The sequence below is a fragment of the Rhinolophus hipposideros genome (assembly GCF_964194185.1).
Source record: "Rhinolophus hipposideros genome assembly, chromosome: 22".
NCBI classification, from domain to species: domain Eukaryota; kingdom Metazoa; phylum Chordata; class Mammalia; order Chiroptera; family Rhinolophidae; genus Rhinolophus; species Rhinolophus hipposideros.
In genome coordinates this window covers 22,995,722-23,013,636 of record NC_138068.1, presented here as the reverse complement: position 1 = coordinate 23,013,636, position 17,915 = coordinate 22,995,722, and the positions used below count along the sequence as shown (strand labels likewise).

General features: G+C 38.2%; 2 protein-coding genes across 2 annotated transcripts; one reads left to right on the top strand and one right to left on the bottom strand.

Annotated features, from left to right (window-relative positions):
• Positions 1-716: 716 nt before the first annotated feature.
• On the bottom strand, positions 717-3,597 carry DEFB129 (defensin beta 129; the record flags this gene model as incomplete). Its single annotated transcript, XM_081033772.1, has 2 exons — positions 717-1,153; positions 3,540-3,597. 2 exons carry the CDS (start codon positions 3,595-3,597, stop codon positions 717-719), a joined length of 495 nt encoding a protein of 164 aa, XP_080889898.1.
• Positions 3,598-8,964: 5,367 nt separating this feature from the next.
• DEFB128 (defensin beta 128) lies at positions 8,965-10,761 on the top strand (the record flags this gene model as incomplete). Its single annotated transcript, XM_081033771.1, has 2 exons — positions 8,965-9,013; positions 10,526-10,761. 2 exons carry the CDS (start codon positions 8,965-8,967, stop codon positions 10,759-10,761), a joined length of 285 nt encoding a protein of 94 aa, XP_080889897.1.
• Positions 10,762-17,915: the final 7,154 nt, after the last annotated feature.

The window sequence follows — 17,915 nt, the reverse complement described above, 5'->3', positions numbered from 1 at the left end:
ATTGATTACATGTTGAAATGATAATGTTTTGGATTTACCACACTAAATAAAATGTATTATTAATGTTCATTTCACCTATTTCTTTTTACTTTTTAAAATGTAGCTACTAGAAAATTCAAAACTACCTGTGTGGTCTGCATTTGTAGTCTGCATTCTGTATCTATTGGAAGCACCGCCTTACTACACCTTCTCCTTTACCCTCTCCTCACTCCCTCATTCCCCCATATTCTTATCTTAAACGGCTCCATGAATTAGGTTATGTTCTTCTCTGGAGAAAGTAGTCTTGGTCCCCCCATATTCTATTTTGCATATGTGCCTTTCCCCCCAAATCTATGAAAAAGGAAAATAGGTCTCCTGATATTTTCCTTCTGTTGCCCCAAGAAAAGAACACCAGATGAGAACCATAAATCCTTATTACAGAGGCCTAATCTGGGTCATCCATGGGCCAAGTTCAGTGCTGTAGTCACCATTACTGGTGCTTGCTTTCTCCCGGGCATGTCAACTAAAATTTCATCCCTCTCCAGCTCTTTCTCTTCTGTGAGGCTCCTGTGAGAATAACATTATATAAACTGTAGGTGCTTAAAACAGTATTTATTGAATGACTCATGACATCATTTAATAGATAGCAAAGAGAGAGAGGAACTGGTTTTTTAAGGGGAAGACCCACATCCCTGCTCATTTATTTCCTCCAGCTCCATTTGTGGTGTCAGCAGTGTCTATGGTGATGGTGCTGGTGGTGAGGAGTCAGTGGTTGAATCTCTGCGTCTTTTGGAGTCACTCTTAGTGGAAGTAGCCGGGTATGTAATCTTTCCTGAGATCATGGGGTTGGTGGTGGCAGAGTTCACAGTGTTGGCATTTGAGATGATGGTATTGATTTTAGCAAGAGGGCTTTTGATTTTGGGGGGAAGAGATAAAATACGATATTTTGTTTGTTTCAGAGCCCTAGAATTTTTGGTAGTTTTCAGTAGTTCTAGGGAGTACTCTTCAAATATATGGGATATTTCATTTTGCAAATAGTATTCTATCAATTCAATCGCTTTTTGTCTAGCACAACAATTTTTCTTCTTGCATTTCTGTACTTCTTTTTCATCCACAGCACAATGGTCTTTGCATCTCCCCAAACCCATTAAACATCTTCTCAAACCAGTGAATTCTGCACAAAGAAAAAAGAAAACCACTGGGCTAAGGTTAATAAGTAGATATGATCTTAAAACTGCTGGAGGGAGAGGAATCAAGTAAGAGGGAGTTTGTTAATGCTAAATTTTAAGTACAGGGTTGAGGGATATTGATGGAGGCAGCTGGCAGGCCAAGAGAGTCTCTGTACTCCTATGAAATCCAAAATAAACCCCCTAGTCTCCCCTCATTGAGTCACTTTAGAAATCTAGGATACATAGAGGAAAGGAGAAAAAGGAACCCAATTATTTGCTTTCAGATAGGATTTTCTATCTCCAACTTAGCGTCTTAGACACTCATAGGGCCTCGCTATCTCTCCCCATGATCCTAGGAAATAGCAACAGGAGTAAAATCTGCCGTAAAACAAATCCAAGGAAGAATTTCAAAAGAGAATCAATAGGAATTTCAGGAGTACTGGCTTCTTGCCAAACCCAGTTTTTTATTTTATTTTATTTGCTATCTCATTCTCTCTCTCTCTCTCTCTCTTTCTTTTTTTCTTTCTTTCTCTTAAATTGAAGTTTACTGGGGTGACAATTGTTAGTAAAGTTACATAGATTTCAGGTGTACAATTCTGTATTACATCCTCTATAAATCCCATTGTGTGTTCACCACCCAGAGTCAGTTCTTCCATCACCATATATTTGATCCCCCTTACCCTCATCTAACACCCCTCGCCCCCCTTACCCTCTGGTAACCACTAAACTATTGTCTGTGTCTATGAGTTTTTGTTTCTCATTTGCTTCTCTCGTTCTTTTGTTGTTTTTGGTTTATATACCACATATCAGTGAAATCATATGGTTGTCTACTTTTTCTGTCTGACTTATTTTGCTTAGCTAATTATAACCTCAAGATCCACCCATGTTGTCACAAACGGTCCTATTTCATCTTTTCTTATCGCTGAATAGTATTCCATTGTGTATATATACCACAACTTCTTTATCCATTCATCTACTGAAGGACATTTTGGTTGTTTCCATGTCTTGGCCACCGTACATAAAGTTGCAATGAACATTGGAGCACACGTGTCTTTATGGATAAATGTTTTCAGATTTTTTTTTTGGTAGATACCCAGGAGAGGATTGCTGGGTCATATGGTAATTCTATTTCAAACCCAGTTTTCCATGACCTCACCCTCCTCAATCATTGCTTGACCTGTGGTGCCTGGGGCATGGTGTTCTATCATTTTCAGCCTCTCTGGACTCTCTGTCCCTCAGAGGTCTTCTTCATTATCTTAACCATGACCTCATCTCCATCAAGATAATTCTCACATTGTTATCTATTGCTCTAAGTTGCCTGCTTGGTTTAGTACCTCGTCTTCCTCAGGCTTGATGACTTTTCCATCCCAATGTCTCTCATCTTTTTTTTCTGAGTCAAGAAAGTTCTCCCTCACTCATCTTAACAATTCAACTGATTTTCCATAAATAACAAGAGATGTATGCAGCACCTAATGTTCACATACATTTCAACATTATTTCTCACCAAAGACAAAAACAGTAAAATTCTTATATTTCAAACAGCTACACTGATTAACCCTGTAAACGCTCACGTGGAATTTGAGGCTCCAGTGGGCTAAGTGACTTTACTCAAGATGACCCAGTCATACTTGCTTATATTTCTACCCTTCTCTTTAGGCCCCAAGATAAAAACACTAGAAACATCTTCGACTCTTTCACTTTCCCTTCCTTGGCTTATTACCAATTTTCCCAAATATCTGGATGATTCTTGTATTCTGAAAAAAGTCTCAATGCTTCTTCTCTCTTCTTTTCAAGAAATGATGGCCAGTCCTCTGGTTTAGCCTTTTTGCCACTCCTAGACACTCTTATGGGTAATTTGGGAGTTTCCAAGACAACAAGGCTGAGAGAAGGGATGAAGCTGCGTAAAAATCTGAAAAAGTTGAGATGGAGGACATAGACCTGTTTACTGGATCCTAAAAAAATAAAAACAGGTTATTTTGAGCATAAGAGTAAGGACTTTCTCTTTATGACACCAAAATACAAACTGATAGCAACCTTTGCTTCAAGAGATGGTTTAAATTAGAAATAGAGCAAAAATGAGGGAGACTTGGGCTGAGTTCCAGGTGATAGCTATTTAAAGGGTAGGAAGGCAGCTTTATATGTTGGATATAACATATCTAACGTACGCTTTTGCTGTAGTTAGCTTCCGGTGTGTCCCCGTCAGACACAGTCTGGGGTTATGGCCTACGGGGGTGCGTGGGAGATGGCACATGACTGATGTAGTAGGTAGACTCTTCAGACATCTCTTTGGGTAACTCATCTTCCAACATCTATTTAAGTTCCCATCGTCACAGACAGCCAAGTCCCTGCTTCCTCACACTGACCCCTCTTAAACCCAGGATTCCACATTACCTGTATTCACCTGGTACTGTAGCATGAGGCTGGCAAAGATAGGAAAAAGGAGCTTCATGGCTGGGTGCCAGAGAGGAAGGCTTGGATCTGGTTGGCGTTCTTGAGCTCCAGCCTTTATGGTCTCTTCATGGCCTGAGGCCATGATCAGTGAAGTGCAACCAAAACTCACAGCAGTTGTGTTTCCTCTCATCCTGTTTGAGAACAATCTTTCCCAAACATTTTTGTGCAACACATTTCCTGCTCTTGACTCTGGGGAAGAAATATAAGACATATAAGATACAAAAGGGATGGATGGGTGGCTCAGTTGGTTAGAGCTCGAGCTCTGGGCAACGGGGCTGCCGGTTTGATTCCCATGTGGGCCAGCAAGCTGTGCCCTCCGCAACTAGAATGAAATCAATGAGCTGCTGCGCAGATCCTGGATGGCCAGATGGCTCAGTTGGTTGGAGCACGGGCTCTCAACCACAAGGCTGCCAGTTGGACTCCTCGACTCCAGCAAGGGATGGTGGGTTGTGCCCCTGCAACTAACAATGACAACTGGAACTGGAGCTGAGCTGCGCCCTCCACAACTAAGATTGAAAGGACAACAACTTGACTTGGAAAAGTCCTGGAAGTACACATTGTTCCCCAATAAAGTCCTGTTCCCCTTCCCCAATAAAATCTTAAAAAAAAAAATAGATACAAAAGAAGTGCAGGCCTTTGTATCTCTCCTTAAAGTTTGCACAGGGCAAGAGTAATGCATTGTTTCATTGTCTGTTATTACGCCTAAGGCACTCAGTGTGTGAGAATCAGGAGCAGAAATTGCTATAATCATGGACTCCTGGAAGACAGAGGCTGTCTTTTTTTGTACTGATGTCTCCAGTGGCCAGCATGGGTACTGGATCAACACAAGAACTCAGTACATGTTTGTTGAATGAGTCTGTGGGAGGCGTCTCTTGGTATAACTTTGATTTCTCTTTTATTGAGATATAATTGACATGTAACATTATGTTAGTTTCAAGTGCAGAAAATAATGATCCGATATTTGTATATATTGTGAAATGATCACAATGTCTAAATAACACCCATTGCCACATATAGTTATAATTGTTTTTCCTGGTGATGAGAACTTTTAAGATTTACTCTCTTAGCAACTTCCAAATATACAATACGATATTATTAACTGTAGTCACCCGGCTGTACATTACATCCTTAGGACTTATGTTATAACTGGACGTTTGTAACTTTTGACCACTTTCATCCATTTTTGCCCCCCATCTCTGACAATCAATCTGTCCTCTGTATCTATGAGGTTTTGTTTTGTTTTTAGGTTCCACATATAAGTGAGATCATATGGTATTTATATTTCTCTGTCTGACTTACATCACTGAGCATAATGCTCTTAAGGTCCATCTACATTGTCACAAATGGCATAATTTCTTTCTTTTTATAGCCGAATAATATTCCATTATATATATCACATTTTCTTTATCCATTCATCCATCAATGGATACTTAGGTTGCTTTGATTTTTGGCTATGGTAAATAATGGTGCAATGAACATAGGAGTGCATGTATCTTTTTGAGATAGTGTTTTTGTTTCCCTCAGAAAAATTACCCATAAGTGGAATTTCTGGATTGGATGGTAGTTTTATTTGCAATTTTTTTGAGGAAACTTCATACAGTTTTCCATTGTACCTGCACCAATATCATTTCCACCAACAGTGCACAAGTGTTCCCTTTTCTTCATATTCGCACCAATACTTGTTTTTTTTGTCTTTTTGTTTATAGTCATTTTGACAGGTCAGAGGTAATATTTCGTGTTTTTGATTTGCATTTCCCTGATGATTAGTGGTGTTGAGCACCTTTTCATGTTCCTCTTTGACATCTGCATGTCTCTTTTGGAAAAATGTCTATTTAGATCTTCTGTGCATTTTTAAAGCAGATTTTTCTTTTTGCTATTGAGTTGTATGAGTTCTTTATATATTTTGGATATTAACCTTTTATCAGATATATGATTTGCAAATATTTTCTCCCATTTGGTAAGTTGCCATTTCATTTTCTGCATGGTTTCCTTTGTTGTGTAGAAGCTTTTTTAGTTTGATGTGGTCCCATTTATTTAGTTTTGTTGCCTTTGCTTTTGGTACCAAATATAAAAAATCATTGTCAAGACTGATGACAGGAAGCTTATCACCTGTTTTCTTCCAGGACTTTTATGGTTTCAGGTCTTATGTTTAAGTATTTAATCCATTTTGAGTTACTTTTTTTTTTTATTGGGGAAGGGGAACAGGACTTTATTGGGGAACAGTGTGTACTTCCAGGACTTTTCCAAGTCAAGTTGTTGTCCTTTCAATCTTAGTTGTGGAGGGCGCAGCTTAGCTCCAGTTCCAGTTGTCATTGTTAGTTGCAGGGGCACAGCCCACCATCCCTTGCTGGAGTCGAGGAGTCTAACCGGCAACCTTGTGGTTGAGAGGACACGCTCCAACCAACTGAGCCATCTGGCACTGGCCCATGTGGGAATCAAACCGGCAGCCTTTCGCATTAGGAGCATGGAGCTCCAACCACCTGAGCCAGCAGGCCAGCCCATTTTGAGTTACTTTTATGTACAGTGTAAGATAGTGGTTCACTTTCATTCTTTTGTATGTAGCTGTTCAGTTTTTCCAACACTATTACAGACTTTCATTTCCCATTGTATTCTTGGATCTTTTGTCTTAAATTAATTGACCATATATACATGGGTTTATTTCTGAGTTCTTTATTCTGTTTTATTAACCTATGTCTGTTTTTATGTCTATACCATACTGTTTTATTTACTATAGCTTTGTAATATAGTTTGAAATCAGGAGGCATGATGCCTCCAGCTTTGTTTTTTCTGAGGATTGCTTTGGCTATTCAGGGGCTTTCTTTTGTGGTTCCATATAAATTTTAGGGTTGTTTTTTCTATTTCTGTGAAAAATGCCATTGGAATTTTGATAGGGATTGCATTGAATCTGTAGATTGCTTTGGGTAGTATGGACATTTTAACAATACTAATTCTTCCAATCTGTTAGTATGGAATATCTTTCCATTTCTTTGTGTTTTTTTTCAATTTCTTTCATCAGCATCTTGTAGTTTTCAGTATAGGCCATGAATGTTTAGGTCACCTCTTTGGTTAAATTTATTCCTGGATATTTTATTCTTTTTGATGCAGTTTAAAATGGGGTTGTTTTCTTAATTTCTCTTTCTGATAGTTCATTATTAGTGTGTGGTTAAATGATCAGGATTAAGGTCTCCTTGCAGTGAGATATGCGGATCGAGGTAGGAAGGCTGCATATGGTGGTGGCCTCTCTACAAGTTGAGATTCTGGCAATGACTTTCTGCAATGTAGCTAATGTGAACCCAAATCCCTGTGCTACTGCACATCATAATAGTCCTTGTTAGGATAAATCAGCAGAGACTCTGGTACTAGGTAATAGAATGGCAAAATGCATTCCTCAGGAACATAATGTTTTATGATAATCTACCACATCAGGGAGTTCATGAATGTCCTAGAGCGCCCTCTGCAGGAGTCACAGGATGCTTTACAGGTCCACGTTGTTTCTTGTGGGATGAATCCCAGTCTCCTATTGACTGTAGATCTTATTTTCTTAAGTGCTATGGGCAGTGTGTTTGGTCTTCACGTCCCTAGTTGTATACTTGTAGATTAGTTTAGCTTAATTTTTATATAAAATTACATAGTACTTTGCAATTTAAAAATAAAATAGATTATATATATATATATAAAACTATATTAAAAACTACACTCTCGTGGTTGGAGTACACGATTCCTGGCAAGGAGGCCAGGGAAGAGGGGTCTGCAAGAACAGGCAGGAGGTAATGAAGGATGAACCAGAGAGGAGAAAATGGAAGTGGAGAGTGGGTCATGTGTGTGGAGAGTTTAGGGTGGCCAGGAGAAGAGAAAAGCTGAGAATGAAACTTCTAGGTGTCTGGTTTAGTCAGCAGCGTATGTGGTGAGGACACATATCAGCAACATTTGACACTCCCTTCTCCTTGATAAACTTAATTCACTCTGGCTACTGGGAAACAGAGTAAGTTATGCACAATACTCATTCCTAACTCTAACCCTATGTTGCAATATGAGTTTAATCATCAACATATATTTATTTATACAGCTTTCACAAATTCCATTTTCTTCCAGGTAGTATCAAAAAAAGATATTAAGATGGGCCCTAATTGCTATAAATTCAAGGTTCTAGTGTCCAGAAATTGTAAAATGACATAAATAGCATTCTTTAGGCTGTGCTTTAATTAACTTTATTACTGTCCTGGAGTATTTTATTTAACAATAATTTGTTCAGTATTTTACAATCATTTATTACATAATTACGTACTAAGGATATAGTACATAATTTTGTGTATTAAGAGCTCCAAATTGAAAAAAAACAGTGAACTGCTCTTGAGGGGCTCATAGATTATTGCAAATAAACAAATAATTGGAACATGACCTGGTGTAACCACCAAAAATAATGTGTATAAGATATAGCGGTAGCACAAAGAAGGGAGCTTGCAGCTTTATTTAGTTGGGTCAGGGAATTGTTCACAGATTTGAAGATAACTGAACTTGGTTTTGAAGAAAAATTAGGAGCTCAATAAGGCCAATTAGGTGGACAGGATGGGCAAACGTAATATAATTTGTGAAGAGGGATTTAAATGTGCAAAGAAACAGGTTGTGAAGTAACAAGTTGAGTAGGGACACCTACATTAATTTGGCAGAAACATGAATGGTTCCATAAAATGCTCTGAGAGAGGTGAATGGGGACCAGTTCATGACTCAAACACTGTTTTAAAAGAATGTGGTCTTCTGAAAGACTAAAATTGTAGAATTGACTTGTACCAAATGGGTAAGACTTTATGGGAAACTTTGAAATAATATTAATTTATCTAGCCCAAACTAAAAGCAATCTTACTCCTAGATAATTTTCTGGAAGTTTTGTACATTAAATAATATTATATGATGTGTTTATGTATTCACTTTGGTTAATTAATAATTTAACTAATCTTCCAAACCAGGTGACTTTTTTGAGTGAAAGGTAGCACTAGTTGGATGGGACATTGGAACAATAGGAATAAACAAGGAATATCCCACACAAACCAGACATATGACCAAAACCCCTTGACCCAAATGGGCTGATGGCCAAGGTGGAGAAATCATTGTTCCTGCTCTCTGGGAGCTCACATCCTGAGGAAGGAGGAGTGGGTGTGATGTGATAGAACATTCTGTAACTGTCAACTCCATATTTGGGAATGTAGTCGGGGGTGGACTTGGATTTTCTGTTCATCTATGTAGGTTAAAATGAGAGCTCAGAACACTGATAGCGCCCAAAACTCTGGCTCATCTTGAAAGACTCTATGTGACACAGATGGCTGGACAAAGAAATCCTGCTGCCTATTCTCTTGGGAAGTCTGTAAACATGAAGCTGTTTCTGGTTCTTACTATTCTGCTGTTTGAGGTACCCAGAGGTAACTTGTCCAAATGTACCATGAAGTCCTAGGAAATATTACTGTCCATAGGAATGAGATGAGGCCTTTCAAGATTATTGGTATCTTGCCGATATCATCAAAAGTATCCTGAGTGCCTGACTTGAGACTGTGTCTTACAAGAGAGCATCTAGGGAGGTAAGAAGAGACCAAGGCCATATTCTCAGAAGTCCTCTTTGAAGGTAGGAATCAGCTCATCATCTAGAATTATCTTTATGATGTACAACAAAGTTTTTACCCAGGAACCTGACTATCTCTTTTTCTATTCAAATTCACGGTCAGCCTATACTACAACAGTAATGAGAACAGCACAAGCTTTGGAGTCATGTAGACATGAGGTTAAAATATGTCTTCATCATTGACTAGTTGTATGAATTGAGCTAAAACTCTCTTTGAATTCCAGTTTTCTCATCTGTTAAGTGAGTATAATGACTCAATTTTATAATAATTGTATTTCATGTGATGATTACATGAGATTACAAATGTGAAGCACCAAGTTCATGGTAGGAGCTCTGTCAGTGAGAGTTCCCTTCTCCCTTGCTACTCTAGAAAGGCACATGATTTTCTTGTATCTCTTTCTAACCTTCAAAGATGCTCTCTGGTTCTGGAATTTAGGACAGGGAAAACTGTGTCTTTGTTCTCCATCTTTATTCCATGGGCTTGTCCAAATTTGTGTACAGGGGCAAATGAAGAACTGGAAACCAGAGGTTTAGGGCCTCAATGAAATACTCTGAATAGATGACAGTTTGGATCTCTAAGGAGACAGGTATATATGGAATTAAGTTTGATCTATGGACAGCACATTTATCAGAAATCAAAAGGAGGTTGGGTGGGGAAGAGAGAGAGAGAGAGACAGAGAGAGAGAGAGAGAGAGAGAGAGAGAGAGAGAGACAGCGACAGCGACAGGGACAGGGACAGAGACCTAGTTATGGAGAAGTCATAGAGGCTAAATAAGTGAAGTAGTCCTCTCAATGGCATTTATTGCTGAGACCAATGAGGTCTTGGCAGTGGAAGGTTTCTGCTGCCCATGTCAGTGTGAAACTCAATTGCACTATTAACTTAAAAAGTCTTATCTGTGATACTCTTTGAAAAGTTAATTTGGCTCTTAATTGTGCCATGGTGACAAGTTGGTACGCTCTGGGGACACTGGACTGGGGTAGGGCTGAGGGAGTGCTGACTTTGGAGCATGGAAGAGTAAGTCAGGTTTGACAGGCTCCTAGGGGTGGGACATATCAGTCGATAACCATAAATTGAGCTCTCTCTTCTCTTTCATCATATAAGTTCTAATGTTCTCAGAGCCAATTGTGTACTGGCTAGGAGCTGGGGTTTGGGATGTCCATAATTGGGATGACTTCCAAAGAGGAGGCTGTTTTCTCATATCAGCCTAAGGTTCACTTTGGGACCACAAGAGGCCATAGCATGTGGGGAACCACATAACTTCTTCCACTCTGCCTCAGAAACTAATCTGGGTTCAATGTTCTTTCCTGTGTACAGATGCCGCACGGCCCAAAAAATGCTTTAGTAATATAACAGGCTACTGCAGAAAGAAATGTGAAATGGGGGAAATATATGAAATAGCATGTCTCAATGGGAAGTTATGTTGTGTTAATGAAGGCGAAAACAGAAAACACCAAAAAGCCGAAGAGTCACTTCAGCCTCCAATGCAGTCTGATGAGAAGCTGGACTATGCCATTTTACCCACCGTCACAATTTTTACAATCCAACTATAAATCAAGCACTTGCTCCACTGTTCTCCACTCCTCCTAAATCAAAAGTGCCACCTAATCCAACAGGCTGGGGCAAAAGATTTATCTACTTCTTTCTATGAACTGGATTCTCCACATAATAAAGTCCTATGCTTTTGCCTGGATTTATTTATTAATGTATCCACTCATTTTTTTGAACACTTCAAATATAAATGAATAGTTAGATGGGTGATATAGAAATGAAGTGAATATGTTGGTAGAGGTAGAAGTTAGTCCCTTTATTTTCATAGCATTTCAGGCATCACTCCTCTTTTTAATGAAGTTTCTTATGTCGAAACAGATCTGAATGTCCCACTTTTGTGTGTATAAGGATGAGTACTGAGGAGGGTATAGATCACAGTGGCCCATGTGGGGATTGAACCAGCAACCTTGGTGTTATTAGCACCATGCTCTAACCAACTGAGCTAACTGGCCACCCTTGAACATTTTCATAGCAGTTATTGGGGCAGGTCTAATGGGCAGTAATGACAGTTAGTGATAATTGCAATATCATTTGAAGCTCTTTAATATGCATATGCCATTTCTTTTTTCAGTAGCAATTTGCATATCCAGTTGACATAATTTTTAGATAAATATTACTCTTGGGATGTTTGAAAGCATTGTATATTCTGTTTGTTTCAATAGTGTGACATTTATAAACTTTCTGCTATCAGATGAATAAGGTCAGAGGAGCTAATGTAAAATATGGTGACTATAGTTGACAACACTGCATTGTAGAGTTGAAATTTGCTAGGAGAGTAGAACTGAAATGTTCTCACCAACCCCCAAAAGAAAGAGAAAGATAAACATGTGAGGTGATTATTTGTGTTAAGTAACTAGATGGGGGAGTCTTTTCACAATTGTATATGTATATCAAATCACCACGATGTACACTTTAAATGTCTTACAATGTTTGTAAATCAATTATACCCCAATAAAGCTGAAATAAAAAAAATAAAAATAGAGTGTAATTTAAAACCTTATAAATGAGGACATATTTAAGAAGTTCCTCATGAGCTAAATATAGTGTCAGTAAATCATGATGGTAGGAAATGCTCTCCAGATGAACAGAACAGAATATTTTGTGGTGACATCCATTGATGTGGCTTGGTTTAAGTATAGGTCAGAAATAACTTTAGTGGAACTAACATTTACTCATCTGGGAAAGAGAAATAAATAGGCCTATTCCATGTGCAGCTCACCATCTTGTTTCACTGGGAGGACAGAAAGACAAATGTTTAGATGGATATGTTAACATTGTAAGAGTCTACAAGGACTTTCCTTTTAGTAATTGTAGCTTTTGAGAATTCTGGAGAAATATATGGGAAACAAGGACTGGACTAGATTGTAGAATTTTTGATATTTGTTGTTGATTTCAGCACCATGGAAGGCAATGGATAACTATTTCAACCTAAATCTAGAGGGGTTTTTAAAAAGGCCCAAATAGAAAACCATTTCTTTAGTGTAACACTTCACAGGCTCCCATCTTTTTCGGTCTTTACTCACGGTGGCTCACCAGGGGCATATTTAGGAGGGGTCCATTTTGTCACCATTACATGAAGATGGGTCTTGCCCATTGTCTTTAATCTGTATGTGTCCTCTATTCTACACGAGTCCATTGATAAATTAAATGCAAGAATCCATTTTGGCTTAGTTAGTATTAGATCAACTAGTGAAATAACTCCTGTGTTGGGAGAGAGGGGTATAATGAACTGAACAGAAAATTAAGCCTTGACTTGTACTTTGGATGGATCTAATCTTTGCTTTGACTTTTCCCCTACTATTCTTCTTATATCCCTCCATCCTCATAGGAGAAGTGGTAAGGTCAGTATTGTTAGGTGCATGTTTATTTGTCCACCTTATTTTTAGAAAATTAAATTGAAATCCTATGTTTTTATTATACACCATTTTAGTACAGGTGGTATTACTGTACCTTTTTTTTTCTTGGATCTGTCTTAAAGCATTCTCCAAAATCTTATTCATAGAACATTTTAAAATTGCCAGCATTTTCCAGGTAGTTTTCTACTACATAGCAGCAATTGGGGCCACTCATCTCTCTGGGGTTCTTGGACAATACTCATAAAAAGTGCCAGAGATATTAATCATTTCCTGTCCATATTCATTTCCTTGTTAGAAAATTTGCTCATAGCTCTTCTCAGGGAACCTATTTTCTATGGACTTTGGCAAGAGAGTGGAGGGTCAGATAACCCTGCTATCTTGGCTACAAGTAATTGGACCAGGGTGGGTAACAGATGTATATGTAGAGGCTGAACCTACTTCTGTGGATATTAAAGTTAGGTCCTGGTACACTGCTGAATAAGAGAAGATGGAGGGAAAGAAGGGAGGAGAGAGGGTGAGACAGATAGATGGATAAATAGATAGGTATTTCCAGTTCCTGGTTCTATTGGTTCTAGTCCCTAAGGCCTCATGTGATTGTTAACGTTTCTTATAATAGGTCCTCCTTTTCTGAAGTGAGTTTTAATGGTCGTATGTTTCCTATGACCTCATGTCTAAGACATGACAAATTGTGTATTGAGCAATTTTTCAGCAAAGAGGTACAAAGAGAGGATTTACTCCTTAGTAATACTTAAGTAGTAAAGACCAGAATAATGACAGTGACAACAATTATGATCCACTTCAATAGCTGGTTTTAGAATTAACCAAGTATTTAAGACAAGCCATGATCAAAGCAACTTTATGATGATATTTTGTGTTCTTAGCTATGTTCTAATTTAGCCTCAATTACTCAATGGCTCTTGGGAATACATAGATATTCATTACCAGAGCGGTCCTTTACAAGCTTTCAAAAAATAGCCAATTAATACTATTAGAAAACGTGGATAAACTAGTGAAAAAAATTATAAAAATAATAATTTAGGTATAACTATTAAATAACCCCTAGTCAAATAGTGCATGTTAGATAAATATCAAAAGCCCAGATGCCATTAAATAATATTTCCTGAGCCTGAGAATCAGGTCACATAAGATTTAGGCACATGTGATATCCGTATCTTATGTCAAAATGTAAGCATGCACATGGTAGGATAGCAGTCTTTTAGCATTCCTTGCTATGTTTCACCTGGTAATTTTGATATATTTCCAGTATAAAAACTTAAATGTAATAATCTTTTCAGGTAGGAATAAATTCACCCTAACAACCATTGCTTTCTGGGTTCCATCCTGGGTGCTAAAATTGGCACATTATGCAGGAAGCCAATGATTATTTGGAAACTTTCCCACATCTCCAGAAAAATTCATTAAATAGAGAAGCTTTTCCCTTTTTGCAAGTTTGCAAGACTCAGCGTTGACTCAGCTGAAGCACTGACCTATTACTTACTGGTTCGATGTTAAAGTAATGAACATGTTACGTTTCTCTGACTTTCCAGACATCCAAAGAGAATAGTTTTAGATTTCTTTATGGCTTTGTTTCTTTATCTTAAATGTAAAGTGGAACATTACTGTTTTAGGAGAGCCTTTTGGAATACAAAAATCTATCAAAATTCTAGGTAGTTAGAATACTCAATTAAGAGATTATCATAGTGATAATACCCAGGAGGGGGAAATCTTTGTTTTAGAAATATTTTTATTTCAAAATGAAGACACTGAAAGCGTAAGAAATCTAAAAGTTCTATGAAATTACTTCAAAAACATTTTGTGTATTTCGTATTGCTACAATTAGTAGCATTAAACATGTGTGCCCTCAAACATGATTATCAAGTAGTCGATACAAATAGTAGCCATTTTAATCTATTTTTCTTTGTAAATTTTTAAAAAATTAAATTTATTAGGGTTGCAATGGTTAGTAAAATTACATAGGTTTCAAATGTATAATTCTATAATACATCATCTATATATTACATTGTGTGCTCACCACCCAGAGTCATTTCTCTTTCCACAATATTATTTTTTAAATATATTTAAAAATTTTTAAATTACAGACGACATACAATATTATATTAGTTTCAGGTGTCCATCATAGTGATTAGCATTCATATAACTTACAAAGTGATCACCCCAATAAGTCCAGTAGCCATCTAATACTATACATAGTTATTACAATATTATTGCTTATATTCCCCTGCACCTTTTTCACCCATCCCTTCATCTTCCTCCCCTCTGGCAACCATTCCTAATGAGAAGATAGAATCAACCAAATTTGTTGATTACTTGCAAGTGGAGGCTGGGAGAGACAGTACTTAAGCACCCCTCTTCGGCTTCTGTCTTGGTCACTGGGTGAATGCTTATATATTTCAGGAAATAGGGGATTCTTGAGGGGTTGCCGGTGGTTGGCATGTTAGTTGGGTGTCTGTTACTTCTATAGTCCCCCTGCTGCTGTAACTGACTTGCTCATAGCCCTCTCCGCGGGACGCAGTGTGAGGGTGTACCTTGCACGGGGGGGGGCATCTGACTCAATGCAGCTTATCCAAAGGCGGTCCTAATAGTGGCCAGGGGTAGACTGTGTTACCCAGCAGGCATCATCAAGGTGGTTCTTTCTGAAATTTAGACTAGAAGTTAAAGTAAACTGGTAGTTGAGAGTAGTGGGGGAACACAGCACTCACACTGATAAAAAGTAGAAATGCTTTGGGTCAAAATTGAGGACAGCTTTTCTAAAATTTGTATTTGAGCTAAACAAGACTACAAATGGGCTATGCATCTGGAGTAAACACTTGGGTCCCATACAGAATCTCTTTATTGCATTGCTTGTCCAGCATTCATTACGCGTTGGCTTGTTCTGATCTGCACATTCCAGCGTATTGTGAGGAGACACTGTACTACAACCTACAGTGCTTGCTTTTTGAGAAAAAAAGGAGACACTTATCTTAGGTAACAGTTCAAGGAAAAAAGAACCCTGTATTTCTCAGTCACCTCAGTCTCCATCACACCACATTCCCAGGCATAGAAAAGACAGTCTCCTTTCCCTGTAAAAGTGGCCTAGATGAGGGAAAAGAGTGAATTGGGGCATGAAGTGATGATAGCGATGAATCAGTGGGTTCTGAAAAGAGGAAGTAGACATAGTCACCTTGGGTGACTGTATTGAAGGAAGTAGAAACAACACCATCTGTAGTCACTTAAATAAAGGAAGATTTCTTTATAATTTCAATAGTGTTACTATATACATCAAATGTAGGATCCTGCTGCCAGCTTGGTGTATTGTGTGGATTTCACTAAGCATTCACTTATCAACTCTATGTACCATAACTGTTAAAACTATACCACTGGTTCAATCCATGGCTGCCAGAATTCATTCAAGGTGCTTAAATCAGCAGCTGGAGTTGTGGTAATGAGGCAAGACAAGGATATGGATATATCTATATTTATATCCATATCTAAATCTATACGGAGAGATAGCTATATATATAGATAGATACAGAGATAGACATAGAGATAGAAATAGAGAGAGATATAGATATAGATGTATTATCCTTTAGTGAATGACATCACCATCACCAAGTTTCTCACGACACTGTTGGCTGAAACCTGGAGTCATCTTCAACCCTCTCCATGTCTAATAAATAATCAACTCTTTCAAATTACAGCTGCCAAATATCTCTCAGATCTACCCACTTTGTTCCCTCATTACTACCTCAACTCTGGTCCAAACCTCCTCTCACCTGGCCCATTGTAATCTCTCTCCATATCTATTCCCAATTTCAATACATTTTATGTACTCAGTACAGAGTGAATAAAAAGGACAGACCTGCCCACATTATTCCCTGCTTAAAATATGTAATGGCCTCCAATTCCTCTTCAGTTAAAGATAAAAAATTTTAACAGTCTCTTAGGTCTAATAAGTCTAATTGGTCTCTGCCTACCTCTCCAACATCATTTGTTTTCCTGTTCTCTGCTCACGAGCCCTGTTTCTTCAACTATGCCATATTCCTCCTACCTCAGGGCCTTGGCATAAGCTATGTTCTATGTATTGAATTCTCTTTCTATATCCCTTCCCCACAGATTCCCTTTTGAAAAAACCACCTCTATTCATTATTTAGCTTTATTTCAACTTTCATTTATTTGGTGAGTTCAAGCATGTGTTAATTGTTCCTTTAACTAGTAGCAAGCAAGAGAGAGTTTGGGTAGACTTTATGAAGCAAAAAAATATTAATAGCAGTCGGCGTTGCATTACTGGAAAACATGATGACTGGGCCATGGAAAAATACAAATAGTTTATTAAAATATCTCATAACTGTTTTTGTAAATCATTATAGGATTTTCTTCCACTGAACTATATTAAATTCCCCATTCTTGCTGAGCAGTATTTCTTAACGATTTCTATCCTGGTCAGATTCAATAAATTTTTGTCCACTTTTTTCCTTTTTCAAAATTCCAGTCTTGTATCCAGTTTAAACGTCTTACCTTTCTTTGTGTAGGTTAGAACTGTGACTCTAGAGGCTTGAAATGGAGGAAGGGACATCTTCTGACATCTTCTGACCTTCCCCTCTAAGACTGCCTCATGTGGTTGGTTGTTTTATATCCATTCTTGTGTACAAGATCACACACACTCAAGAGAACTTGGACGTGTTCATTGACACACACACGCCTTCTTCAGCCCCCTGTCCTGACTACATCCTACGAGTCTTCTGAGGTTACTTTTGTCATTTACTCACTGTTTTCTGATGTTTCCTAACATCCCCTCCAGGCTTGGAACCTAATGTGATTGCCTCACCTGGGGGTGATGGGTGGGGGGATGGGTGGGGTGGGAGTGACGCAGGAGTGTGTACACTGCCCACAAGATGTGAATCCCATCCACATTGTCGTAGATGGCAGTATTTCATTTTTTCTTATGGCAGAGTAGTATTTCTTTATGTATACAGACAATTAAGTTTGCGAACACATCCTAGAAAAAAATGCTACATATCTCATTGCTGAATATCACTACGGTCATCTTTGAAGTACTCCCCTTCGAAAGTTATGCATCGATGCCCGCGCCTAGTCAAAAGCAATTTTGGAACTCTTTTTCTGGAATGGCCATCAGAGCTGTCGTTGTATTACCCTTGATGTCCTGAAAGTCATCAAAATGTCTTCTTTTAAATATTTCCTTTATCTTTGGATAAAGAAAGAAGTCATTGGGGGCCCGATCAGGTGAGTAGAGAGGGTGTTCCAATACAGTTATTTGTTTACTGGCAAAAAACTCCCTCACA